Source organism: Andrographis paniculata, unplaced genomic scaffold, assembly GCF_009805555.1.
Source record: "Andrographis paniculata isolate CXL003 unplaced genomic scaffold, ASM980555v1 Contig10END, whole genome shotgun sequence".
Taxonomy (NCBI): domain Eukaryota; kingdom Viridiplantae; phylum Streptophyta; class Magnoliopsida; order Lamiales; family Acanthaceae; genus Andrographis; species Andrographis paniculata.
Window position 1 is genome coordinate 878188 of NW_026137380.1, and position 24866 is coordinate 903053.

At 32.6% G+C, this 24866-nt stretch overlaps 3 protein-coding genes and 1 long non-coding RNA gene across 25 annotated transcripts; 1 reads left to right on the plus strand and 3 right to left on the minus strand.

Annotated features, from left to right (window-relative positions):
- Positions 1 to 228: 228 nt before the first annotated feature.
- On the minus strand, positions 229 to 2227 carry LOC127246011 (uncharacterized). 2 transcript variants are annotated; one of them, XM_051267173.1, is made up of 3 exons: positions 2061 to 2227; positions 1877 to 1938; positions 229 to 1732 (listed from the first exon to the last, which is right to left on the minus strand). In XM_051267173.1, exons 1-3 carry the CDS (start codon positions 2084 to 2086, stop codon positions 348 to 350), a joined length of 1473 nt encoding a protein of 490 aa, XP_051123130.1. In that variant the 5' UTR covers positions 2087 to 2227; the 3' UTR covers positions 229 to 347. The 2 variants fall into 2 exon arrangements, with proteins under 2 accessions (XP_051123130.1, XP_051123138.1); XM_051267181.1 differs by having other exon boundaries at positions 1877 to 1933; positions 2061 to 2201.
- On the minus strand, positions 2196 to 6724 carry LOC127246691 (putative receptor-like protein kinase At5g39000). Its single transcript, XM_051268209.1, has 6 exons — positions 4000 to 6724; positions 3451 to 3752; positions 3056 to 3340; positions 2812 to 2935; positions 2431 to 2486; positions 2196 to 2333 (listed from the first exon to the last, which is right to left on the minus strand). The coding sequence occupies exons 1-6, from the start codon at positions 6722 to 6724 to the stop codon at positions 2328 to 2330; spliced, it is 3498 nt and encodes a 1165-aa protein (XP_051124166.1). The 3' UTR covers positions 2196 to 2327.
- A 10526-nt stretch (positions 6725 to 17250) lies between these two features.
- On the minus strand, positions 17251 to 22851 carry LOC127262454 (uncharacterized). Of its 21 annotated transcripts, none has more exons than XR_007841325.1 (9): positions 22706 to 22851; positions 22156 to 22486; positions 21514 to 21972; positions 21126 to 21442; positions 20939 to 21037; positions 20511 to 20646; positions 19815 to 19887; positions 19173 to 19489; positions 18879 to 18971 (listed from the first exon to the last, which is right to left on the minus strand). It is a non-coding gene; the product is annotated as an uncharacterized LOC127262454 (long non-coding RNA). The 21 variants fall into 21 exon arrangements; XR_007841289.1 differs by having other exon boundaries at positions 19173 to 19518; XR_007841161.1 differs by adding an exon at positions 17251 to 17897 and having other exon boundaries at positions 18880 to 18971; positions 19173 to 20646.
- LOC127262002 (cytokinin dehydrogenase 1) lies at positions 21322 to 23373 on the plus strand. The gene is made up of 5 exons (XM_051290500.1): positions 21322 to 21922; positions 22112 to 22239; positions 22324 to 22584; positions 22669 to 22931; positions 23019 to 23373. The coding sequence occupies exons 1-5, from the start codon at positions 21322 to 21324 to the stop codon at positions 23338 to 23340; spliced, it is 1575 nt and encodes a 524-aa protein (XP_051146457.1). The 3' UTR covers positions 23341 to 23373.
- Positions 23374 to 24866: the final 1493 nt, after the last annotated feature.

Genomic DNA, 24866 nt, shown 5'->3' on the forward strand with positions numbered 1-24866 from the left:
TTTACAAAAAAATTATTTAAAACATTTCACTATTTTATTTGCACTTGCATAATTAGACATATTTACAATCAAAACTCCAAAGCATTTTTAAATGAGTGATTTGTATTTTCTAGTTTCTACAAACTTACTTCTTTTTTCTTTTTCTTTTTTTCTTTTTTTTTTTTTCTATTTTCATCCTATATTTATAATATATATATATATATACTTTTTATAAAATATTTAAATTTATTTAAATAAAAAATTCAAACCTTCATGAAAAAAATAAAAAAAAGAAACCATTCACGCCCTTCTAATAAAAATTACCCATTCTTATTTTGGGAGAATTAGGGATTCTTCTAGTCAACACTCTACAGTCTAAGAAGGTTTCTGTGATCATCAATGGCGGATTCGTCAATGGCGGCCAATATTTCCTTCCCCAGAATATTGCACCTAATCAAGCTTCCTACAGTCTTCATCGCCATCTTCAGATCCTCCCACGGCTTCCCCTTCGCCAGCCGCTTGTACAGATAGCTATCGAACGTCATCCTCTGCACGTACTCCTCGCCGCAGAGCTCCACCAGCGACTCCTTCGCGGCGTTGCTCCGGTAGAAGACACGCTGCAGAACGTCCAGAAATTTGAACGTGCACAAGTACTCGTCGTCCCACCGCCGGAGATACTCCCGCCGGAGATCCTCCTCGCCGACCGTCTTCTTCCCTCCCTCCGACGCGCGCACGATAGCCTCGCCGCACATCCTCCCGCTCTTCGCCGCGAAATATATCCCCTCGCCGGAGCATTTCGTGACGTAGCCGGCGGCGTCGCCGACCAGAGCCACCCGGCCGCGGACTCGCCGCCGCCGGGGGTGCTCCGGGATCGGATGAGCCTCGACCTTGACGGTTTCGCCGCCGGCGATTTTGAATCCGGCGCGGATTCGGATCGCCGACTGGAAGCTTTTTATGTTTTGGCGCGAACGGATCGTGCCGGTGCCAACGGCGACGTGGTCGCACTTCGGGAACACCCAGCCGTAGAAATCCGGCGAGACGTCGTCGCCGACGTACATCTCGGCGAGACTCTCGTAGTATTTCATTTTGTGTTCCGGCAGTTTGATCCGTTCTTGGAAGGCGATGGCGCAGGTGTATTCGCCGGCGTCGATCGCCTTCGCGACTTTGCCGTTGGCGCCGTCAGCGCCGACGACAACGTCGACGGCGAGTCTCTGAGATACGTTACCGGCGACGTAGTGGATAATGTAAGGAGAATTTTCCGTCGCCGGGAGGTCGATTTTCGTCACTAACGCTTTAACAAGCGTTGCGCCGCGCTCCTCGGCACGCCGCCGGAGAAAAGTGTCGAGCACTTCGCGGCGGAGCATGGAGATGAACTCGCCGGACCTGAGGGTCTTTCCGAAGTCGACGGCGAGATTTGACGGCGAGATGATCTTCATTTTGGTAACTTTCCGGTCGACGAGGCTCAAGGGGATTGAGAACTCGTCGAGCATGCAGGGAGGGACGGCGCCGCCGCAAGGCTTGGCGGCGTCGGGGCTGCGTTCGAAGATGTAAGTGTCGATGCCGCCGTTGGCCAGAGCTTCCGCGGCGGAGGATCCTGCCGGACCGCCTCCGATCACGGCGGCGCGGAGATTTGCGGTGATCGGAACGGCGGCGATGCGGGATGAGGATTTCCGGGGAAGGGTTTGGGATTTGAAGGGCGTGGATTTTAGGGGGTGAGGGAAAGGTGAAGATTGAATTAGGGCAGTCATTTTTGCTTGGGTGAAGAATTAGGGTTTGCAGAAAAAAAAATGAAGAAGAGGGAGGGGGAGGTAGGTTACAATTACAATGATTACATCTTAAAACTACTTGCATTATTTTAATTAAAGGTTTCAGCTTTTAGATTAAAGAAAGAGGATACCTGTGCGGCTTCCAAGATCGCAGATCTGAATTCTTGTGCTCATTCGAACAATGGGATCTTTTCTTCAAGGTATGAATTGCACCAACAAATATCAACAACATACATGCCCAGATTACCAAATATACAAATACTATCAAGAACATAAATAATTAGAATACCAAAAAATATGAGATGGATCAATTACCTCACTTTGCATGCGGTGCTAGGCATGTATTGCTTGCTTGGCCTAAGACTTCAATTTTGAGTTCCTCCACAATATCTTTCATTTCTGGTCTCTTTTTCGGATCAGTTTCGACGCATCTTCCGGCCAGCTGAGCCATTTTAAATGCACTTTTGGTAGGATATGATCCATTCAGCTTTGGATCCATATACTTCTTCACCCTTCTCTCCATAGGTAAGAGCGGCCCGATCCACTCAACAAGATATTGTTGTCCCTTCGGGCCATAGCGGGCTAATCCTGTTAGCATTTCCAATATGACTACGCCAAAGGCATATACATCGCTTGTCTTGTATAGTTTTCCTGTAGATGGATGGTAAGGTGTTTAGGTACCTACCATTTTTCCAAGTACATGCTTCTGGTGCTGTTGAATGAAGAGCTGGATGATGAATCCTAGTCCAAGAATAAAAAGAAGATGGAGGCGCAAAAGATAATTCTAAAAACAGGTTACAGATTAAGTTTTTTTTTTTTTTTTTTGTGATTACATGTGGCATAACAACACAACAGCTTGAGAGAACAGTTAGTTATGCTTCTTGTATTTATATTCTCCTAAGCTAGTGTAATTGATACAGTGTTTTTCATTCTTCTATCAATTAAAATATAATTTCAGTTTTCCTTTACTCTGATTCTCTTCTTCATGCTGTTGCTGCTCTATTTACTTCTTTCAAGCTAAATTTCTTCAGGTTCAAAAATACATTACGAGTTGTAGCAGGGTTACCTGTTGAAACGTAGTCGGGAGCAGCATAGCAATTCGTCCCCATGACCCTCGTTGATACATGGCTGAAATCATCCACCGGACCCCATTTTGCGAAACCAAAACCCGAAAGCTTAGCATGGTTTGACTGATTCCCGAAAATGAGTAAACCGTGTCAAAGGAAAGAGTAAAACACACTACAACAAGGAGACACTGGAATATCAGATCAATGAAATATAAATATGCGGCGAGCTCTGTATCATGTTACCTGATCAAGCAATATGGTTGCACTCTTTACGTTTCTGTGAATAACATTGTTGCCTGATTCATGTAAATATGCAAGAGCACAAGCCACGTCAAACAATATCTTAATCCGATCATTCCATCCAAGTGGCTCGACACAAGTCCCTCCATTACTTTTGTAAAGGTGCAAATCTAAGCTGCTTCTAGGCATGTATTCATACACGAGATATCGCTCCTCTTCCTTCTGACAGTAGCCCAACAGCTCAACCAGATTAGGGTGAGAAAACAGTCCAAGGAACTCCACCTCATTCTGTACTCAATTCAAATATTTGCAGTTAGATCCCAACCATAAAATTGGAAACATTGAACAAAAACAAACTAGATTAAAATCCAGTTTACAAATATTTAAAAAGTAATTACCTGCCATTCATTAATTCCTTGATAGGCATTATCCTTCATTCTCTTAACAGCAACACAAGACCCACAGTTACCTTTACCACCACCACATTTCTTATCAAAACATCCTCGGTGAACTGTCCCAAATCCACCTTCTCCTATAACATTACTAAAATGTTTTGTGATTGTCTTCAGTTCAGAAAAGGCGAAGACATGTAAGGTAGGTATTCTTGCATTCCTAAAATCATAATCTGCTCTATTGATTCTGTTTCTAAAGGAAGCACTGCCTTTCAAGGCCATGGTACTCATCCCATGCAAAGTTGGTACTGCAAAAGACACATTCAAGAACATGAATATAGTAAACCCAAACCAATAGTGTAATTGAACAAAGTACATGGTTTCTCAAAGCAATTATATTCCAACAGTTTAAAAATGAATTAAACAGATTTTGTAATTTAAGAAAGAATTTGAAGTTCTTACATGTAACTTGAAGAAATTCCTGATTCCTAATGAATGTAATGGTAATATTTTGTGGCGGCAGAGGACCCAAAAAGATTAATAAATAGCTCATACCTGGATTTGAGATGCTGCCTGTATCCTTGGACTGCTTAGCAGTGTTACGTAATGCATACCATGGCCACATTCGTAATAGATTATTAGTTATGGTCTTCCTCCCATCCTTTTTCCCAGCACTAATCACTTTGCTGCTAAGATGTTCTTTTGCAAGATATGTACTGTGCTCTGTGCTCCTTGATAAGACGATGGTTTTATCATTGCAAGTCAACATATTAGTAATCATGTTATGTAGCAAAGGCTTCGGGCTTTCCTTCTGAATTTGATCAGTACAAGGCAATGCATCAGCAGTACCCGCTATCTTGTCTGGTTCTAAATAATCTCTGTTGTCCTGCTGAACTACATCATCAGCAACACTTGCTATTTCATTTGGTAACATAGAATTTGCATCGCCCTGTTGAGCTTTATCATCAGCAACACTATCTCTAACATTTTGTAACAAAGCATTTGCATCATCCTGCTGAGCTTTTTGAGTACACGGAAACGCATTGGGAACACAGACTAAGCCATTCAATGACAAAGTCTTTCCATTCTCTTGCTGCTCGAGTGCAAACTCCAGGTTAATTATCACATGTGCTATTGCTGGCCTTTTTTTTGGTTCGTCATGCAAGCATCTTTCTGCAACCCTAACAAATGTTGTCAGGCTATCATGTGAAATTTCCTCGGTGAGATATGGATCTATAATCTCATGAAATTCTCCCTTGCTGATGTAATCTTGAGCCCACATGGTCAGAATTCTCTTATCTTCATCAGCGCCATTATCCACAGCTGGTTTCCCACACAATACTTCCAATAACAGAACACCGAAAGAATATGTGTCACTTTTCATTGTTAGTGCACAAGTTTTTAAATAATCAGGATCTAAGTATCCAATTGTGCCTTTTATGCTTGCTTGTCTTTGCAACTCCCCTTGACTTTCAATCTTCGCTAAACCAAAATCTGAAACCTTAGGAACAAAATTTTCATCCAGCAGGATGTTTGAAGTCTTTATATCCCGATGTATGATCCCATGACCTGTGTGAAGATAGTCCAGTCCTCGGCCTACTCCAATACAGATCTTAAGCCGCTGTTTCCAAGAGAGAGGAAAACAAATTTTGTTTTTCCTACCAAATTTGTAGAGATGATCAGCCAATGTTCCAGAGGGCAGGTACTCATAAACCAGAATCATTTCCCTTAGCTCATTGCAGTAGCCAATCAGCGAGACAAGATTAACATGTTGAAGTACAGAAAGAGTTTCGACTTCTGTCCAAAACTCATGCTTTCCTTGGCTGGAGTCTGCTTTTAAGCGCTTGATAGCCACACTCTGTTTCCTATCATCTATGAATCCTTTGTAGACTATACCAAATCCTCCCTTTCCAATGACAAATCCTTCATAGAAATAATCTGTGGCAGACAGGATCTCACGTAGTGAAAAGCGACACAAGGGTTGTTTACCCTTGATTGGTAACCTGTTTTCCTCTTCACAACTATTAAATTCCCAAGTTCGTAGCAGCTTGTTGGTGATGATGTTTAGCAGACAAATCAGGACAATGGCAGCAGTTGCAACTGAGTTTCTGTATCCCAGGAATGAGAATAAACTTTGGAAAGTCCAGGATGGTGACTCTTGTGTTGGAGGCCATGAATTTGAAGCTGGACCAGCAAGACTATTGGCTTCGTTGCTCAACTTGAAGATTTCAAATCCTTCAAGTATGCCACTTCCACCCCAGGCTATCACATCCTTAGAATGCAGGGATATCAAGATATTGCGGTTAACCTCTGGCTTGTTCCCTTTGACCGTCACCATATAGTTCTTATACAATGGTATGCCTTTATCTTCCCTGTCATCGAGTATGTCAGCGCCAGTGATGAAAATCTCATGATTGATTCCAAGTATAATGTCCTTTCTTAGGGCCTCAGCTAATTTCATTCCAAGCTCACAGAAATGAAACCTCACCAAGTAGCTGAACCCCACATCCACTGTTACATTCCACGTAATATTTTTCTCATTTTCTTTTTCTTTATGAATAGTTGCCCACATCCCAAACATGCCTCGAACATCATCAAAATCCCTTCGAATGCTATGCTGGTGAACCAATTCAAGTCCAGTAGTGTTGTCAATATAAACAATAGATTTCTGCCATTGATAAGCAGAAGGTACGGAGAGAATTTCTATGCCATTGATGAAAGCATAGAACTTATCTCGCGATGGACTAGTTGCAGCTGCAGGCGTAAACACTATACTGAGGGGTTGATTTTCCTGTATGGTAATACAGAATTCCTTGGCAAAAGTATCTTGGCCAAGAGCATGAGCAGTCATTGAAGGACTATAGTTTCTGAGAAGTATGAACGGACCAGCTTCAACAGTAAACAAGTCCTTGAATCTCTTGTCGCCATAGTATGAACTCGGGTTGAAGTGAAGACGGATGAATTTCTGACCTGGATTGAGTTGGAAATAGTATGAGAACTGGGAGACAGAGATTCTTGCAGACCTGTAGGGGACAGAATCAATATTCTGCCATAACTCTCCAGTGGCGCTTGCTGATACAGCGGATTGCCCTTTGATAGATAAGAATGAAGATCTGGGGCATCCATGGTCCCCTAACCATTCTCTGCCATCAAGCTCGATTGAGGTTGCAGTTGACCCACAGTCTATAGAAATTTGGTCACTTGCACTGCAGCTAGCATCTGCAAATGAAAAGAGGAGGCAAAGTGTTAGGGTAGCAGAAGAAAGAAGATATGGCAGCATGGTGCTTCAAATCCTTTTCCTATGTTATAAACCATAGAAATTATGAGAAGTAGGAATATAATTATATAAGAACAGGTTGATTTGCAACCCAATTTACAACTTTGAGTTTGCAAGAGCCAAATTGTAGGAGAATTAGGAGCCACTTCATTATTTCTTTCCACTAAAATTTCCACATTGACTTGATTCTAATAACTCTTCTTGCTTTTCCTTTGCAACCTGCAGGAAGCTTCCTAGTTCCTACCCTGTTGCATTTCTATCCTTCATCGAAAAAGACTATGATTGACTGCACTTTTTGAGCAAGCGAATAGAGGTATAAAGCATATACCTGCCACATTAATAGTCTCAATCTATTATGGAAGCGTGCACTAAATACTTCATCACAGGACTGAAACAACACCTCATGTGGCCTTACAAAACTCACTAAACTGCACAGATAAATGTAAGCATTCCACAGCCTAACTTCACAAAGTGTCTACAATGCATACGCTGATTTCCAACGGGATACGCTCCTCAAAGTATCTTACGATTCTCAACACGAATTTGAATACGGAAAAACTAGTGGTAAGATACACTAAAAGGTAGTTCATACTTCAAGCTTACAAAACTTTTTGGATGAAGCTTTTTCAGTAATTCAACCTAATTTATTCTTCCCCAAAAAGCACCAAACGGAAGATATATATATATATATATATGTATTAGGGCATTATGTCTACGCACCATCACATGCCGATGACCATAGCTTCCCGCAGCCATTCTCTCGAATCGAATTCAACCAAAGCTCTAAGACATCTTCGAAATACTACTTACCAAACCTACAGTAGGGTTAGTACTCGCAGGGATAAGCACACAGAGCGATTCACCGTCCTCCGCCGGCATATCGCCGGGAAGTTCAGAAAATCGACGAAACGACATCACACCCGCCAAAACGACGTCACACGATTATAATGGGCTGTTCGACTTATCTGAGGATCAGTCCAAGTGGGCCTAAATAGGACCAAATAAAATGGGCTTCAAACGTTTGGACTTTTGTAATAGGCCCAATTAAGATCAGCCCAATTAAATAGTGGGCTGAAGCCCAGCCGACCGTAACGAATGGGCTGCCTATAAGGACTGGTCTACCTGGGTCGGGCTACTTTTAATTAATTGAAAATATTATGGGCTTTTCTAATTGGGTCAGTTATCTGAGCTGGATCCATATTAAAAAATGGATCCATACTAGGGCCGGGTTAATCGGGTCGGACTAGGCTGTGCGTAGGCCGATAATAAGCTGGCTACCGAGATGGGATTTTATTAGACCCAATCAAAGACGGACACTTGGCAATATACAATTCGCTAATTGGCCAATATAGTCAAACAGTCAAGTCAATTGTCGTCGTTATTTAAGTCATGTCAACTTAGGGTGTTTTGTTTGTCGGATTTTTTATAATTTTTATTATTCACTAATTTTTTTTAAAAAAAAAAGTTAAATATTTATTTTTTATTTTTTATATTATATTAAAAATTACTTTTTTTTTTATTCAAAATATCGTATCAATTTCTATTTGTATTACAACAATTATTTCAATTTAAAATTTTTACTATTTAAATCTTAATTCAAAATCCAAACCACAAACAAAACACACCGTAGTACATACTCATCACAAGTATTTTCTTTTACTATTTTTGATTTTTTATTGATTATTAATTTTTTATTATAGTAAAAATGGTGACATATAATATTAAAACACCTTTTAATTTTTAAATAATTTATAAATATATGATTATACACAAAATTAATTTATTTAATTCAATTTGATTATTTGGCAAACTACCTAACTACTTTCAAATCAAATATACACAATATTTAAAGTTTTCAAAATATAAATTAGGTTGTAACAAAAAATCTACAATAATATTTTTTGATCATCGTATCTAACTATTTTATTCTATTTTTTATTTTTGGCTAAAAAAAGGCATGTGTTTAGTTAGAAATACATCAATGCACAACGTATATAAGTGAAAGAAATTTTAAAAGTTAAATTGCATATATACACATATTTTAATGTATTCATTTTTCGTATTTATATTAGTTCATATATTTTGGTATAAAATTCTAAAAATATATATAAATATTTAAAATTATTCAGTTTAAATAAGTATATATGTTTTGATAAAATATTTTAAAATAATAAATATTATTTTATCATAAATAACACCATAAGTTTCAATAAATAATAAAAATAATAATAATAAAATATTCACAAAATTTAGAACACTAAAATAACACAAGCACAATTTTTGGATAAACACAAGAGAATAATGAGTGGATATATACTTTCCAAATGATAAAATCAAAAAAGTTAAGATTTAGAAGATACACAAACATAACTTCAAATCTAATTTAATTATTTGGTCAAATTTGCCTAAGTGGTCCATTATTTGAAATTTGTAGACTAATAATATAAGGCTTTATTTAGATAAAAAAAAAAAAATCGAAAATTTTAAAATTTTGTATATTTTTAAAAATAATAAAAAGTTTGGTATATCAAATGTGAATTTTGTGTGATTTAATTTGAAACTTCAAAATGTGTGTACATAAATATATATATATATATATTAATTATTTACTTAAAGTTTTGTTTTATTTTTATTTTTTATTATGTAATTGATTTTATGTAAAAACTCATTATTTCATTTCATAAACTATCACTTCTAAATCATTAATCATTAGTATTTTTTTTTAGAGAAAAAATATTTAAAAAATTAGAGGTAATAAATTTTTTGGCTGAAAAAATAAGTACAAATTATATAGTGTGAAATGATAAGAAAAAATATAAATAAATGTAATTTAAAAAGGAAAATAAAATATTTATTGAGTGTGTTATTTAAAAATTTGATTTTTTTTATTATTTAAATAGTAGTTTGTATGTTTGTTTTTTCTTATATAAAAGAAAAAACATTACATATTTTTACAAAAAAATTAAAAATAAAAAATCATGATTATTGTTTTAATAAATAATAAGAAATCAAACTTCAAAATAACATAACTAATTATATATGTTATGTCACATTCAAAAAATTATTATGATCAATAAATCCAATATTTATTAGTTTCATTCGTGAAAGCCAAGATGTCTTCTACTCTACTGGCACGTGCGCATATATATAATATCATGTGAATTTGCAAATTATATATATTTAATTCGTCAAAAAGTAAAATAAAATAAGTGGGATGCATTGTATTCAACAAATTAATCGAAAATAGACGTAAATTAATTGAGAGGTCTATTTGTGTAACATTTTTACATTTGAAAATTCACAAAAATAAAATAAAAAATATAATCATGTGTTATCAATTCAATACTATGGCTTTAATTTGTTCCCTCACTTATTTATTTCTACATGTTTTCTCAAAAAAATAAAATAATAATAATAAGGGTAAACTGTTTTTTTTAGTCCCGTAACCGGACCCCTTTATCATTTTAGTCCCGTAAGTGGAGCTAGTCGCAAACTAGTCCCACAAGTGAAAACTTTTCGCTATTTTAGTCCCCCGGCGCCGAAGACGCCCGTGTGGCTCGCCGGATGTGACGTGTCTGCCAGATGTCGCTGACTTGGCAGACATGTGGATTTTTTTTTATTATTATTATTTTTTAATTTTTTTTTAAAAACTTACTTTTAATTTATTTTTAATTTTATTTGCATTTTTTTAATTTTTTTATTTAGTCTAATTTTAAAAAAATTAAAAATTAAAAAATTAAATAATAAATAAATCCACGCGTCCGCCAGACCTGGCGGACACGTCACCTCCGGCGAGCCACGCGGACATCTCCGGCACCGGAGGACTAAAACAACGAAAATTTTCCGCTTATGAGACTAATTTGCGGTAGGCTCCACTTACGCGACTAAAATGATAAGGGGGTCCAGTTAGGAGTCAAAAAAATAGTTTACTCTAATAATAATAATAATAATAATAATAATAATAATAATAATCATAATAATACACTGCACGCATTTATTATTTTTATATTCTCTACACAATTCCTTATACTTCACGTAAAAAAGAAAGGAAAAATTCTTTCCAATAATCTGACAATACAAAGGCACCATATATATTTTTATTTTGAAATAGTTCATAATGTGTGGATTATTATACTCCCTCTGTTTCAATACAATAGTCTTGTTTACAATTTTTGTCCGTTTCAAAATAATAGTTTTATTACCATAAATAATTATATCACGGTAAAACTATCTATATATATATATATTTTTTATTACACAATTGTCACTACTTTTTACACTAATACATTCGTAAGGGTAAAAAAGTCTTTTAAATATACTTTGTACCAACTACCAATATAATATCAATATTTCTTAAATTTCGTATTCAACTCAATTAAAACTATAATTTTGGGACGGAGGTAGCATATTGTAATATTTAATATTTGTATTATATCATGTCTTGTGATAACGTTCAATGATAATTGATAATTTATTCAACTTATTCTAGACATAATAATAATAATAATAATAATAATAATAATAATAATAATCCTTCCATTCCATTTTCTATTTTTGTCTGTACCACATGACTTATCTTTTTTATTTTTGGAAATATAATTATGCATTTAATTTCATTTTAAATTTTATAATTTTCTTAATTTTAATTAAACTATTTACTTATATTAATCTTAATTTATAATTATTTTTACTAAATAATAATTATTTTTACTAATACCACTTCTTAATTACTTACTAATTATACTTTACCTAAATTATCGTGTCTACAGTAATACACCTATATTACATGGGACGGGACGGAGGGAGTAATAATAATAAGATACATGGGTTGCTTAATTAATTAAAATCAACCTTTTCAGATAGAGATTGAGAGCTAAGGTTTTGTTAGCTACCATTTTCAATATGATTAAGGAATTTGAGTGCATTATATTGTTGAATCTAACTCTGATTTATTTATTTATTTTTCCTAAAAATAAATAATATATATTAAAGAGAGAGATATATATATATATATATATTGTTTGGTATTGAAATGACCTTGACAATATATATGTGTGTTGATGGTGAGCATTACAAATTAGGTGTTCATATTCAAAAGTTTTAAAATTAATTGAAAGCGATATGATCCCAACTATATATATATAATAAAATTAATTAACGACATTTTAATATACGAGCGATAATAAAATTTCAACGATATATATAATTGAACTATATATATAACATATCTTTGAATTATGTTAAATTTTCATTTTTATTTTTTTAGCATAAATGTATAATCATCAAAAAATAAAATACAAAATTTTGGTAATATATGCTATCTAATCATCAACTTTATTTAATCTAAAAATGAATTCAATCTTTAAAAAAATAAATAAATAAATAAAAACTTTATAAATTTGAATGACATGCAGATCCACTTCATCATGACAATGCATAAAAATAAAATATTCTTTTTTGAAAAAAAAAAATAAAAAAACAGAAAAAATGAAATTGAATTTGTAGCTACAGAAAACATTTAAAATGGGATAAATTTATATATATATATATATATGCAATTTGAGTGGCTTTGTTTGGTAGCCCATTCGTTATATAATACTCCATCGATCATTCAAATTTGTTTTCATTTTTCATTTTTTTTTATTGTCATCCAAATTTATTCAAATTTCAATTTTTAATAAAAAAATATCACTTTTCTTTACAAAAAAAAGTAAAAAATTTCTATTCTCACATGTTTTTTTTAAAACTCGTCTCCGATCAAATGAGCATACAATTGGACGAGGGAGGGAGTAGATAATTTTGAGCTTAAGTAGTAAATTTAAATTTTGGTTGCAATTAATTAAAAGAATCTATTCTACTATATTTTAATTAAAGTTTATTTTTATGCAAGCACAACCAAGGTACAACGAATCTCATCAAATTTTCCAATCACATATATAGATCCATGCATACATACAATAATTTATATATATATATATATATTATATTAGATTGATTGTGTTATTTTAGAGTGTGTTTGGTTTTAATTTCAAACTAAAATTACTATTATTTGGTCTATACAATTTTGACAAAAATTAACCTAAGATTTTGATACTTTATCAGATGATGTAAATGATCGTCTCTTCTAAGAGCTCAAACTTTTAGGATATGCATCATTTATTAATTTATCTACAAATGAGAGTCAACCAACAATGACTTTTATTAGAAATATGAACCAAACACAATATTTTTTACATGAAATTATATAATATTATTCGACATTGTAACATAATAAATCTCAAAATTGGCTAAAATTATAAATTCGATCGATATATATTGTGTTTTTTAATATTTTTTTTTGGGATTTATTAACTGTAAAAATATTGTTAAATTTTTTATTTGTTTATTTCTAAAAGTATCTTATTATAATATATATTATTATTATTAAAGTGAACAAAAATAATATCATTTTGTATTATTGTAATTTAGGGTTTAATTATATGAAAAGCAATTGGGCCCCAAATCCAAATAAAGAAAAGAAGCAAAAATCATCTATTCCACAACTATTTGTGATTCTTATATAATTATCAAAAATAAATAAAAATGATAAATATATTTTAAATTTTGTATGTGACACTTTTTTTTTTTTATCATTTTGATACTTTATAAAATAAAATTTATATAGAAATTATGTTATATTATAATATATCATTGTTGAAAAATACATATTGACACTTGTGTTGACATGACACATCCTGAAGTAATATGAATTAGTAATTTATAGCAGCAAAATTTTGACATGAATTTATTTCTTAAATAAATATACAATAGTAAATTTAAATCAATGTCGAAAGTATGATATCAGTACATACTAGTATAATATTTCAATATTATAGAAGTTTTTCTGAATTTACAAATTGGCGTATAAGATTATTTTTAATTAAATAATCAAAATAATACTAATAAATACTAAAAATTAAATACATTTATTTATTTTTTTAAATAAATACACTTATTACAATATTTATTTTCCAAAAGTTAAAAGTGTTGGGAGTATGTAAATGGGTCCAAATTGATATTAGGAATCTTGCAAAGTGTCCCACAAGATTGAGTTTGGCTGATAGCCTCAGATTTTGGTGTTGGCAATGGAATCCCATGCATGCACGCATCCCTCTTCTTTATTTTATTTTATTTTATTTTATTTTATTTTCTATTTTAATTAATTTATTTATTTATTTATTTTTGGCATTTCGATTCATGATATTGAATACAATTACAATGATTAACTAAATACCATTATAAAATAATATTCCCTCCGTCCCAATTGAAATGTTATCGTTTTCCATTTTCGTCCATCCCACAATGTTACAATTTTCTAATTTAATAATTGTATTACCTATTTAATAAATACTTTTTCAACTTACAATATATTACACAAATGTTATTACTTTTATATTATACCATACTAATAGGGGTATTTTTATCTTTTTTACTACAATCCAATATAATACCAATATTAAAAAATCTAAGTGCAAAAAGCAAGCGTTACCCTTCCAACGGGACGGAGGGAGTAATAATAAAGGGTGTGTTTGTTTTATATTTTGAATAGAAACTTTTATTTACGTTAATAATGAAAATCACGTCGTTAATATAAAAAAATTATTATTTTTTTTTTTGTAAATAGGTAGAGTATATATATATATATTATATTATGTATAATTATATGTATATATTATATTTTTAATTAAGAACATTTATCAAGAATGAGTGAATACACCCATAATATTATTTTTTTAAAAATAGTTGTACCATTTACTTTTCTTACTTAAATTACAAACTATTGTTATTTTACCATAAAGTCTTTAAAATACAAGTAATATAGTGTAAAATAAGATAGTGTATGTTTATAATTTTAAGTAAAATACAATGCTATTTTATTAGTTGTGCATGTTTTATTTTGTTTGATATTATAATAATAATAATAATTATTATTATTATTATTATTTTGAAACTCGATATGAAAAAATTTATTAGATCACATACGAAATAATATTGAATTAATACTATTTCAGAGTAGATTTTAAATTATTTCTTGGTTCGATAATTATGGAATCCACCAAGCCCTTTTCATCATTTTACTTATGTTTTTGTAGGTTTGATTCTTATTATTTTTTAAAAAATTTAAAATTGAAATGGTGATTGAATGTAATATTTTTATATGTAAAATTAATACTATATTTTTATTAACAACCATAATTATACATAATATTGAAAATGATAAAGCATGCATCTCACATATATTATATATATAAAAAAAATGTAAAGAGTTGATCGGACGGTTGGGAGTGCACCGATTGGCAACACAACTCTATTACAGCCCTCATTCTTGACTGCTAGCTCTCTCTCTCTCTCTCTCTCTCTCTCTCTCTCTCTCTCTCTCTCTCTCTCTCTCTCTCTCTCTCTCTAAATAATGCTATAATTATATAAAAATAAATAAATAAATAAATGGTACTCTCTCTCTATATATATAAATAATATAATTATATAAAAATAAATAAATGGTAGTATGGGCAGTGGAGAGTAGAGACAATTAAGTTGTACTATGTAAAATTGATGAGTGTGGTGTCTTAATCGAATTAAATAATAAGTGTGAAATCTTCACAAGTGTTAAATTACTAGTGAAGAATAATAATAATAATAATAATTAAGTCACCAAAAGTCAGTTTCTTTCCTCCGTTTTTTTTTATATTATTATTTAAATAGAATATTTATATTTATATGAAAAATAATTTAAATATTTTGAACTAATGTTTTAATAAAAATTTTAAGAAATTAAATGATACAATAAAAAAAAAATAATAAAATTCAAGATCAAAGTAAATCATCCCATCCCATGTGAATGAATTTATTTTAAATAAAGAAATTAAAAGAGTCTTCTCCAATCATTCTTAGTCTAATTAGCTTTCTTGATGGCTACTTTTCTTTTAACCCCCACTCACTTTCAACAATTCTAATATTAAAATATATAATATTTAATATAAATATAAATATAAATATTTTATGTGTTTTAAATACTGTATGTGAGTGTGTGAAACCGACAGTGGTGGACACCAAAGCTTATTGTTGTTGTTTGGTTGACTTCCCACTCCAAATTAAAATTAAAATTTGACTGCAAAAGTGCAATACCATGGCTGCCTCTGTTTTTAATTTTAATCATTATTATATGTATTTTTAATCAATATATTACTTACTACACTAATACGACATATATATATATATATATTTTCTCAGTCATTCAAATTTATATTTATTTTTTTTTTTTTGAATTGTTATCGAAAATTATTTTTATTTTTCTTTAAGTAAAAAATTATTATATTTTTATATATTTTTTTACTATAAAGAAGTAACAATTATTACTCAATTTTATTAATTCTAGTATCCGATCAAATGAGCACAAATTTGAAGGACTAAGTGAGTATACCGGTAACAAATGGTCAACAGTTTAAAACTTCTAGAAGGTTTGTTTGAAATGAGAATCTACCTATCTATCTACACGTGGCCGAAGTGGCATCCAATTTAGTAATGATTAATTCAATATTATAATCAACATTGTTTGACTAACGCATTATATAAACTTAAGCCATATACAACCACTTTGTTTACGTGTATCTTTAAAAGTCGACATTTAATTTTTATCTTTTATAAAATATTATATTAAATATTTTTTTAATAAAATACTATATCAAATATTTAAATTTTTATTATTTAATTTAATTTAATTTTTTTTCATAACTCAGCTTAAAAAACTTTGTCTAAAAATATGACTATGTATAAATAAAAATGTGTAAAAGGTGTTGTTAGATATGTGCCGCAACAAATAAACAAAAGAAAGCACGATTTAAATAAATTTCATGCTTATTATTTTAAATTATAGAATCCATGAAATGAAAGTTATACTTTTAAATTTGGTCATTTTTTAAATTGCATATTCCTTTTAACAAGACTAACGCGCTACACTATGAATGTGTTTGATTTATATTTATATTAAAATAGTAGTGAGATTTTTAGGGGAAAAAAAAAAATTATTTTCATAAAAATTGTAAAATGAAAATAGTTGTTAAAGATAAAATTTTTGAAAAAGAAAAGAAAGTAAATTGAATAAAATAAAAACCATAAACATAAATAAACACACCAGACTGTAAACCCTTTTTATGAACTATATCTCCAATGAAATATTATTTCATTCTAAAAGATATTTAATCTCATATATGTATATATATATATATATATATAACACAAGTATGACTTATATATGTTCAAATTTAAAACATAAGACAGTAATAATTTCAAATTTGTCTACTTTTTTTATAGGGATAGAATTGAAATTTAGGGTAAATAATATAGTTTTGGGATAAAAAATAGAATGATCATAAAAATATATGAGATCCATTGATAGCATTTGTGTAAATAGATGAAAAAAATAATGGATACAGATTTAGAGAATGATTATAACTTTTACTAAATATAGAATTTTGATAGACCCACTAAAATAGTAAAATGAACACATTTTTACGATACAAAATGAGTACATAATAGTGGTTTATATAGTAATAATAATAATACATTCATTCATCCCTTGCTCGTCTACCTGAAGGTATTATAGTGAGTGAACAATATTTTTCTTAGCGAAGACTACTGAGTTTCACTCACATCTATTAAGAGACACACACATAAATTGCAAAGAAACAGTCACCAGCTTGAAGATTAGGTGATCAAGATAATGGGCTGTCTCAAATCTGGTAGAACATGAAAAGACTAACAATATTACATCAAATTCTGGATAAGCCAATGTTCCTTCTACAGTTCAGTTATATCTCTCTCTCTCTTGATTGTAAGTTAGCAAAAATGTGTGCCCCCCCCCCCCCCCCCCCCCCCCTCTCTACTCTACTTTCTAATCAAAATCATAGTCCATTGTCACTTGTCACACCAAACATCAAAATTAACACATTCAATAACTCCAACTTGTCTATCAAGATTTGCAGAATCTGGTCCCTTTAAGTAGGCAGCCACTACACTGCCATTTCTTCATCCTAAGTAGACTTGGATATAAAGTGATATGTAGGATTCCACATCTAACATGTTTTTGTTTTCTTTCTTCTTTCTCTCTTTCTTTATTCTTTTCTTTCTTTTTTTTCTCCTTACAAGATACATAAAATAAAGCGTCAATACACTTAGAATTTAGGTTCAGTCATGCAATATTTACGATGTTCTATAAAATTACACTATTTTCTCATAAAATATTATGTTCAAACAATTATTTAAACCAAATTATAGAACCAAACTCTAAATAAAGAAACCCTCAGTTTCATACTAGTAAAGAATCTAAGTAATGAAAAAAATTAAAATGACAAAATAATAATAATAATAATCTAGCAAAGAATCTTAAGATTAATCTCGAATAATGACCATCCGTGCTAAAAAGCCTCAAGTAACACGATCAAAATTGATTAGAAAATGTATGCACAAACTTGTATGTAAACTTAATCATATTAAGCTTGACTAGTAAGAAAAGACTTTTACTACACAATTTATAATTAGGTAAATAAAACTTTTAAGAGAAGAAAAAATTCACTTTCTAGTAGGATTGACTTACTATTAAATCCCACTAAACGATAATCATAACTTAGTATAGTAATTAAAAATGTATAGAATGTGAACAATTTAAATAATAATAATCATAAGGGACAAAGAGACATGGATTTAAGAGGAATAAAAGTGAGGAAGGGGAGCATGACAAGAAAGGATTTGAGTACTTCTTATCCTCAGAGACTTTGATTTCATCAAGAATAAATTTGCACCCCAACCACCTACGTCTATTGTGTGCTCATGGCTTCTCTGATAAAAAAACAAAGGGGACAATGTGATGAGCACTATAACGTGGCACCACGTCCAATCACCACATGGTTAGTGGCATTACGTGCCGTGTTACTATTGGTTCATCCGCAATCTTCAATCAACCAATCATATTTAAGCATCTTGACAATATAATATTGGTTTCTAAGTGGTGGTGCAATGTTGCCAAAACTCATAGTATTATTTTAAATAACCCCGACCACTTAAAATAATGTTGTCTGGGATGTTTCTAAGTTATCAAACATTAGATGAAAGAATGGCCTAACCTTAAAAAGTAACTCAGCAACACCATGGAAGAAGGGGTGGAGTCCCTCTGTTATTTCTTTATTATAATTGGGGTTGTCTCCTTCTAGAAATCCTGCAGGCCAAAGGTTAGGTTTTTACCCACATATTAGATGACTAGAATGGTTCAGTTTCGTATCAAATTAAATACATCAAAATATTAGCAAAATCGGATGCAAAATCTAGTTCAAATTATTGCACCAGTAAATTATTTAATGCAAGAAATGCATAACTGGAATCTTGATAGGGACATTGATAGGGAAACCTTTGAAGTTACCATGCTTTGTTGTCCAGCAGAAGGGCTTTGCTTTTTTCCAGATTAGTGGTCCCAATTTGATCAATTGGTTTCAAAGATTGAAGGCCATGGGATGGAGTAAGATCATATATAGATTTGATTTTCAAGATAAAAATGTTGCCCCTACTTTTTGGATGTAAAGAAAGTACAGGAATTTAAATTATTAATTGTTATCGTTCTGTTATAGAAAGAAAAAGAAAAAATATATATATAATAAATAAAGAAGAGAATAAATGAAAGATATAAAGCATTAAATTAACTGCAAGTCTGCAATCCTAATCCTCTTCCAGCCTTTCCACCTGAACACCAAATTCCAAATCACTTTTTCCTATAGGGTCAATAAAAGGGCCATAAGAAATTTTATGCATATAAATATTCCAAAATAATGTAGCATATTGACAGATCCACTGAAAGATTCCAAAGATGCTGATTTTTTCGATTTTTGTTTTGGAAAAAAAGACTAACATAGAGTGTCACATTATTGTCATATTACATTATCTCTAACAGAAGATTCCTGTGACTGCAAGAATATTAATCTTAAGAAAATAAAAAATAAAATATTTAGTAATATATTGTTTATTCAGAGGAGGGTGGACTGGCATAAAATGAATAAAGAGTGTATACCCATAGCCAAACCAAAGGTGGGAGACAAACTTTGTCTGACAACACAAAGATTTGGTGCTGTGTTTTCTGTCCTCTGCAAACAATAATCTATTCACATACTTGAGTAAAAAGTTGTGATCATGATTATCTTGTAAAAGCAGCTATATTCCTTCGTTTAATTAAATTTAAGATGATAGCCATCACACAATGCCTCCACAAAATAAATAAGCCTAGTTTTCTGATTGACCATTTGGGGACCATTTCTGTTCTTTCAAAAACAGAATAATATCTCTGCATTAATCAGTGAATCTACCACACAACTACTGACTCATTTCACTTCTTTTCCAACATGGAAAGGGTAGTAAAAAACAACAAAAGTAGCTACCAGTCTTTGACACACTCATCACCAAAACAAAGAATAAACAAAATCTTGTTGTTCTGGTCAGTGGTTGCTTTCACCTTCGTTTAAATATTATTGTTTCAACAAGTAGTTAACTTAACACGTTTAAGATCTTGAGAAAGCAGCATTGCTTGAGGAGATAGGACCCAAAAAAATAAACACTAGCATATTGTGAGCGTGCGTGTGCACAATTGGATCGCGTCTTAATGCAGTGTAAAGTGAGAATCATGTTTATGGTCCATGTACTGGGAAGAAAGGCATCGCTAAATATTTAGGTGGGGATATTCATATTAGACTTTGAGAGGAGCTGTCCTTACCTTACAACTTTCCTAGGCCATGGCATGAATCAAGAGAGGTCCCAGCACAATTAAAATATGGCAGCTCTATGGTTCCAAGTAAATGCGCGATTTTCCAGCTTCACGCGTCGTCGTATGGACCTGTTCTTAGCCATGCCTGCTTAAACATAACAAGGAAGACTCATCAGTCCCTCTCACCCAATCTGATATTCAGATACGCGATGTTTGCTTCTAGACACAACATTTTCAACCAAGCAATAATCATAATAATAATCATATCTTAGCTAGTGGGGAGTCAAAATTAAGACGTGGGGATAACTAATAGTGGATTCACAACTATGCAGAAGAATAATATAAAAAATTTAATTCCCTATGCAGCAGTCACTTCCATAAATGGCAAGATCATATCCTCAACATGGTAAATAAGGAAGGATTAAAGAAAAAAAAACCTGTCTGTTGAAAAAGGGGTGAAAATGTGGTGGCAACTGTTCGAAAAAGTAAGAAGATCTATGAGAATCTTTTCTTTCCTGTGACCCATTTTTATTTCCCTGCAACTTGGCATATGTGATTATTTCTCTTGCAAATTTAAAACCCCAAAAAAGAACTAAAAGGGAAATTGCTCAAAAGTATCCTTACAAGTAGGCAGTCTTCATAAGGATTCTTAGCACTGACGACAGGTTGACTTAGCCACCAAAACCTCTCCTTTAAATCCCCCCATAATCTCCCCTTCATCTCTCACATCTCATTTTGCCTTCATATACTTAGAGAACAATTACAATTAGAATACATCCTCTCTGTTTCTCCTTTCAGCAAATACAACCCAAGAAGCATCATGAGGCACCCAACAAATACTCCTTTTTCAAGCACAAGCTTCATAGTTGTGTTGGTTTTCGGCATGGCCATCGATGTTTGCCTCTGTTTTCCTGGCATTCCATCTTCTCTCATGGCACTGCCTGTTCTGGGATATTTTAGTTTCGATGGAAATGAATTTGCCGCAAAAGACTTTGGAAACCAGTTCCATTACCTCCCTTCTGCAGTTCTGCACCCAAAGAAGGTATCTGATATAGCTGAAACTATCAAGCATGTTTGGCAAATGGGCCCTGCTTCAACTCTGACGGTTGCTGCCAGAGGCCATGGCCACTCGCTCCAAGGACAAGCCCAAGCACCACAAGGAATTGTGATTAACATGGAATCACTCAGTGGGCAAGAAATGCAGGTCCACAATGGGAAATTACCTTATGTTGATGTCTCTGCTGGAGAGCTGTGGATCAACATCTTGCAAGAGTGCTTGAAATATGGTTTAGCACCGAAATCTTGGACGGATTACTTGCATCTAACAGTTGGAGGTACTTTATCCAATGCAGGAATTAGCGGGCAGGCTTTTCGACATGGCCCTCAAATCAGTAATGTCCACCAGCTCGAGGTTGTCACAGGTTTGTACAACATGAGATCAAGGTCGAGGAGGACCAATCACAATTATTTTCTGTTTTTCCGATTGATACTGTCAGAAACTAAGCCATGAATGTCATGATAATCAAAGACAACAAGCAGAACCATTGCTTGATAAATTAAAGTATATAATGGTTCAGTCAACGCTAATACATAAACCAAACTTGATGCAGGAAAAGGAGAGGTAGTGATTTGTTCAGAGGAGAAGAATGCTGACCTTTTCCATGGCGTCCTAGGTGGACTTGGCCAGTTTGGAATAATAACTCGAGCAAGAATCTCTCTAGAGCCAGCACCAAAGATGGTAAAGAATCTATATGTCACAAAAGTCAGTAATAAATACTTCTGAGCTGCATAAACAGATAGCTTGTGATTGAACTGTCAACAGGTAAAATGGATCAGAGTGCTGTATTCAGATTTCTCCATATTTGCAAGAGACCAAGAACATTTAATATCTGCACAGAACACCTTCGATTATATTGAAGGCCTTGTGATTGTGAACAAGACGGGGCTTGTCAACAACTGGAGATCATCTTTCAACCCAGAAGACCCTGAACAAGCAAGTCATTTCATATCAGATGGAAAGACACTATTTTGTCTGGAATTAACAAAGAATTTTAATCCTGATGAGGCTGCTAATGTGGATAAGGTGAGAAACATAAAGAAACAAATCATTCAGCATTTTTACCATAAAAGAGTGTACTGATATCCATTTTGATTTTTATCTATGCAGGAAATCAAAACCTTATTATCTCAATTAAACTACATACCCTCAACACTGTTTATTACAGAAGTCACATATTTAGAATTCTTGGACAGGGTCCATGCAGCAGAACTAAAACTAAGGACTAAAGGACTATGGGAACTTCCACACCCATGGCTTAATCTACTTGTACCCAAAAGCAATATACTCAGCTTTACTGAAGGTGTTTTTGGCAGCATTCTAACAGACACAAATAATGGTCCAGTCCTTGTCTATCCAGTGAACAAATCAAAGTAACAATCTCACTAAGAGAACTACTTAATTCAATGAATACTATAGCTGTCTTAGCTTAGTCCACTAATTTTCCCAATGTTTTTCAGGTGGGACAACAGAACTTCATTCGTAACACCAGATGAAGACATCTTCTACCTGGTGGCATTCCTTCCACATGCAGTCCCCTCGTCCGCAGAAAATAATGGCTTACAATATTTGATTAGTCTAAACAATAGAATTCTAAATTTTTGTGAGGAGGCCCACTTAGGAGTTAAGCAATATCTTCCTCACTATACCACACAAGACGAATGGAAGAGCCATTTTGGTCCACGGTGGGAAGTCTTTGTACAGAGGAAATCAGCTTATGACCCTCTAGCAATACTTGCACCAGGGCAGAGGATTTTCCAAAAGGCCATATCAATTTTGTGACAAGCATATAGATAAAATGACTATAGTGCTCAACTTTAAGGCAGAGAGCAAATCTCAGCACCAGAAGTGCAGATGAGGTGCGAAAAAATTAGGAAAACATTGGGTTGAAATTACTGTATATTGATATAGACTATTAAAAGTTCCAACAATTTTTTGCACCTCCCCTCCATAACTGTAAGTAGGAAGAGGAGAGTCAACTGTTGGCTAAATTCTATTAAGAACAGTTAATCGCATGAAAAGCACAAGTTTCTTCAACAAATTAATTCTTCAGAACCAGAAACTTTGAGTAGCTCAAGAGATCGTAAAGAATTAGAGCAGTACATTAATGCAAACCCGCAAAAAGTTAAAATAATTATGATCATCAACAAGCCCCAGGAAGACAGAAGCATATGAAATTAGCCTTATCCTGAGCCCGACGTGTAATGTATAATGAGTATTTACAAGCACCTGGAATGCAGTTACAGTAATTTCTGTAATTGCAAGAAAGCATATGAATGCCAATAAGAATATTTTAGAAAATGAATCTAACTTATAATTATTTCAGAGAAGTTTTCATGAAAACAAAAATCAATAGTGTGCATGCGTTAATGTTTCTGCTTCATCAAAATGAATCTAACTTATAATTATTTCAGAGAAGTTTTCATGAAAACAAAAATCAATAGTGTGCATACGTTAATGTTTCTGCTTCATCAAAATGAATCTAACTTATAATTATTTCAGAGAAATTTTCATGAAAACAAAAATCAATAATGTGCATACGTTAATGTTTCTGCTTCATCATGCCAATTAAAATACCACAAATAACAACCTGATTTAGGAACTTCTACTACATAAATAATTGAAAGTAGCAACCTACAATGGCATAGGTGAAGAAGTTATTTTCTGAAACATAAGACAAATTAGTATTTTAGAAAACAAAAAAATAAATAAATAAAAGCACTATGGAATGGGCAATTGGGCACGTATAAGTGCTTGCTTTATTATGCAAATACTTTATAATGAATCATTCGAGGGATTCACAGAAACCTAGCAATCATTTTATGAGGATGGTACTCATAACAAGAAGCTCCACAATTCTCCTTGATCTACTCAACAAAATAGATGTAATATAAGTGCTTCTGATCATAACCATGGTCTTAAGCAACAATTTAACACCAAGAATATTTCAGTGAGATCTTTTGGGCGAAATTGTTTTGCTTGTAGAGTAGCTTCAGCCTTAGCTACATTCTTTCGAATGAATAGATCAATCAACTCTATTGTGTAACAAACAACAACTAAAACCACGAGAAAATATGAGCACCTACAGCAGTGATTCATGGAGGATACGGCATCAATCACTCAAACAGTATATGAATAAAATGTTGACATCATACAGAAGGAATGTGCTGTGTACTATTGCATGGTATTAAATAATGTGAAAATGCTCCACGAAGACAAGAAACCAACATCTATTGTTACCTTTGATGTAAGATGCTGTCTGCTGAACAGTGCCTTTATCATTGTTCCTTTCATGGTGACAATATCAA

Bases quoted from the DNA above. Each gene is read 5' to 3' on its own strand.
- LOC127246011 (XM_051267173.1), bottom strand. From the start codon at position 2,086: ATGCCTAGCACCGCATGCAAAGTGAG. The intron at 1,939-2,060 runs GTAATTGATCCA...CATACCTTGAAG, and splicing joins AGCACCGCATGCAAAGTGAG to AAAAGATCCCATTGTTCGAA. The intron at 1,733-1,876 runs GTATCCTCTTTC...TCTTCACCCAAG, and splicing joins CGATCTTGGAAGCCGCACAG to CAAAAATGACTGCCCTAATT.
- LOC127246691 (XM_051268209.1), bottom strand. From the start codon at position 6,724: ATGCTGCCATATCTTCTTTCTTCTGCTACCCTAACACTTTGCCTCCTC. The intron at 3,341-3,450 runs GTAATTACTTTT...AATTGAGTACAG, and splicing joins AAGGAATTAATGAATGGCAG to AATGAGGTGGAGTTCCTTGG. The intron at 2,936-3,055 runs GTAACATGATAC...TTCGGGAATCAG, and splicing joins CAACCATATTGCTTGATCAG to TCAAACCATGCTAAGCTTTC.
- LOC127262002 (XM_051290500.1), top strand. From the start codon at position 21,322: ATGAGGCACCCAACAAATACTCCTTTTTCAAGCACAAGCTTCATAGTT. The intron at 22,240-22,323 runs GTAAAGAATCTA...AACTGTCAACAG, and splicing joins TAGAGCCAGCACCAAAGATG to GTAAAATGGATCAGAGTGCT. The intron at 22,585-22,668 runs GTGAGAAACATA...TTATCTATGCAG, and splicing joins AGGCTGCTAATGTGGATAAG to GAAATCAAAACCTTATTATC.